Source organism: Peromyscus leucopus, chromosome 3 (genome assembly GCF_004664715.2).
Source record: "Peromyscus leucopus breed LL Stock chromosome 3, UCI_PerLeu_2.1, whole genome shotgun sequence".
Lineage (NCBI taxonomy): Eukaryota > Metazoa > Chordata > Mammalia > Rodentia > Cricetidae > Peromyscus > Peromyscus leucopus.
Genome location: NC_051065.1, coordinates 86,255,904 through 86,257,048, shown reverse-complemented (window position 1 = coordinate 86,257,048; position 1,145 = coordinate 86,255,904). Strand labels below are relative to the sequence as shown.

Below are 1,145 nucleotides of genomic sequence, written 5' to 3'. Positions count from 1 at the left end.
AGGGGAAGGGGAAATGGAGAAGGTTAGTGCATATGGTCAAATTATATGATATACTAGAAAAACACAGCTTTTAAGAAAATTGTGTACAATGGATTTACATCAATAACAATATTTTAAGAGTCAGCAAGATGGATCAGATGGCAAAGACATTTGCCACCAAGCCTGATGAAAAATCTGATTTTGATCCTCAGAACCCAAGTGACAAAGAGACAATCAAGTCCAAGTGTCCTCTGACCTCTACAACTATGCCATGTCACTTGTGCACCTAGAAACATACACACATAGACACAGACAGAGGTAATTAATTAAATAAATGTAATAAAATTTAAAAGAATTTATGTAAAAGAAAAAATAGAAGAAATGGGTACCAGTAAGAAAGTAAGAAAGCACTCCAGAATCTATAAAAAGCTGGAAACACTCTTTCTACAGCCTCCAACAGAAATACAGTTTGTCATCATCATCACTTCAGCCCATGGACTCTTATGATGGACACCAGAACTCCAGAACTATAAAAAGATAATTTCCTCATAGTCAAGCAATAGAGTTTTGGGTTATAGGTTACAGAAATAATAGAAAAATACTATTGACTTCTCCATTGCATTTTCATATAAAGGTTTTTCATATAAAAAAAAACATAGGAGACATTGAACCCGTCATATTTTGCTGGTCTCAGCAAACATTTTCATCAATGTTTCAGGCTCACTGACTCTCAGCCAAAAGGGGGAAATGGAAGCGCACAGGTGTAGGGCTGTGTGGGGCAGGCAGCTGCTGAGACTCTTAGAGGAGGTTTTTGTTGGAGGCTGAAGCACTGTGGGAGGAGTATTATAAAACTGCTGACAGTAATAATCTGCCAGGTCTTCAGCCTGGACACTGTTGATGGTGAGAGTGAAATCTGTCCCAGACCCACTGCCTATGAAGCGATCAGGGACCCCAGTGTCCTGAGTGGATGCTAAGTAGATCAGCAGTTTAGGAGCCTGCCCTGGTTTTTGCTGGTACCAGGCTAAGGCGTTCTTCTGGAGGAAGCTTGAATAAAGACTCTGACTGGACTTGCAGCTGATGGTGACCTTCTCTCCCAGTGACACAGCCACGAAGGATGGAGACTGGGTCATCACGATGACTGCACAGGCACCTTCAATCAGGAAAAC

General features: G+C 41.0%; 1 gene segment (V, D, J or C); it reads right to left on the bottom strand.

Moving 5' to 3' along the window:
- Window positions 1–653: 653 nt before the first annotated feature.
- LOC114686499 lies at window positions 654–1,145 on the bottom strand. The segment is given in 1 exon segment: window positions 654–1,145. A coding segment is annotated over 1 exon segment (456 nt).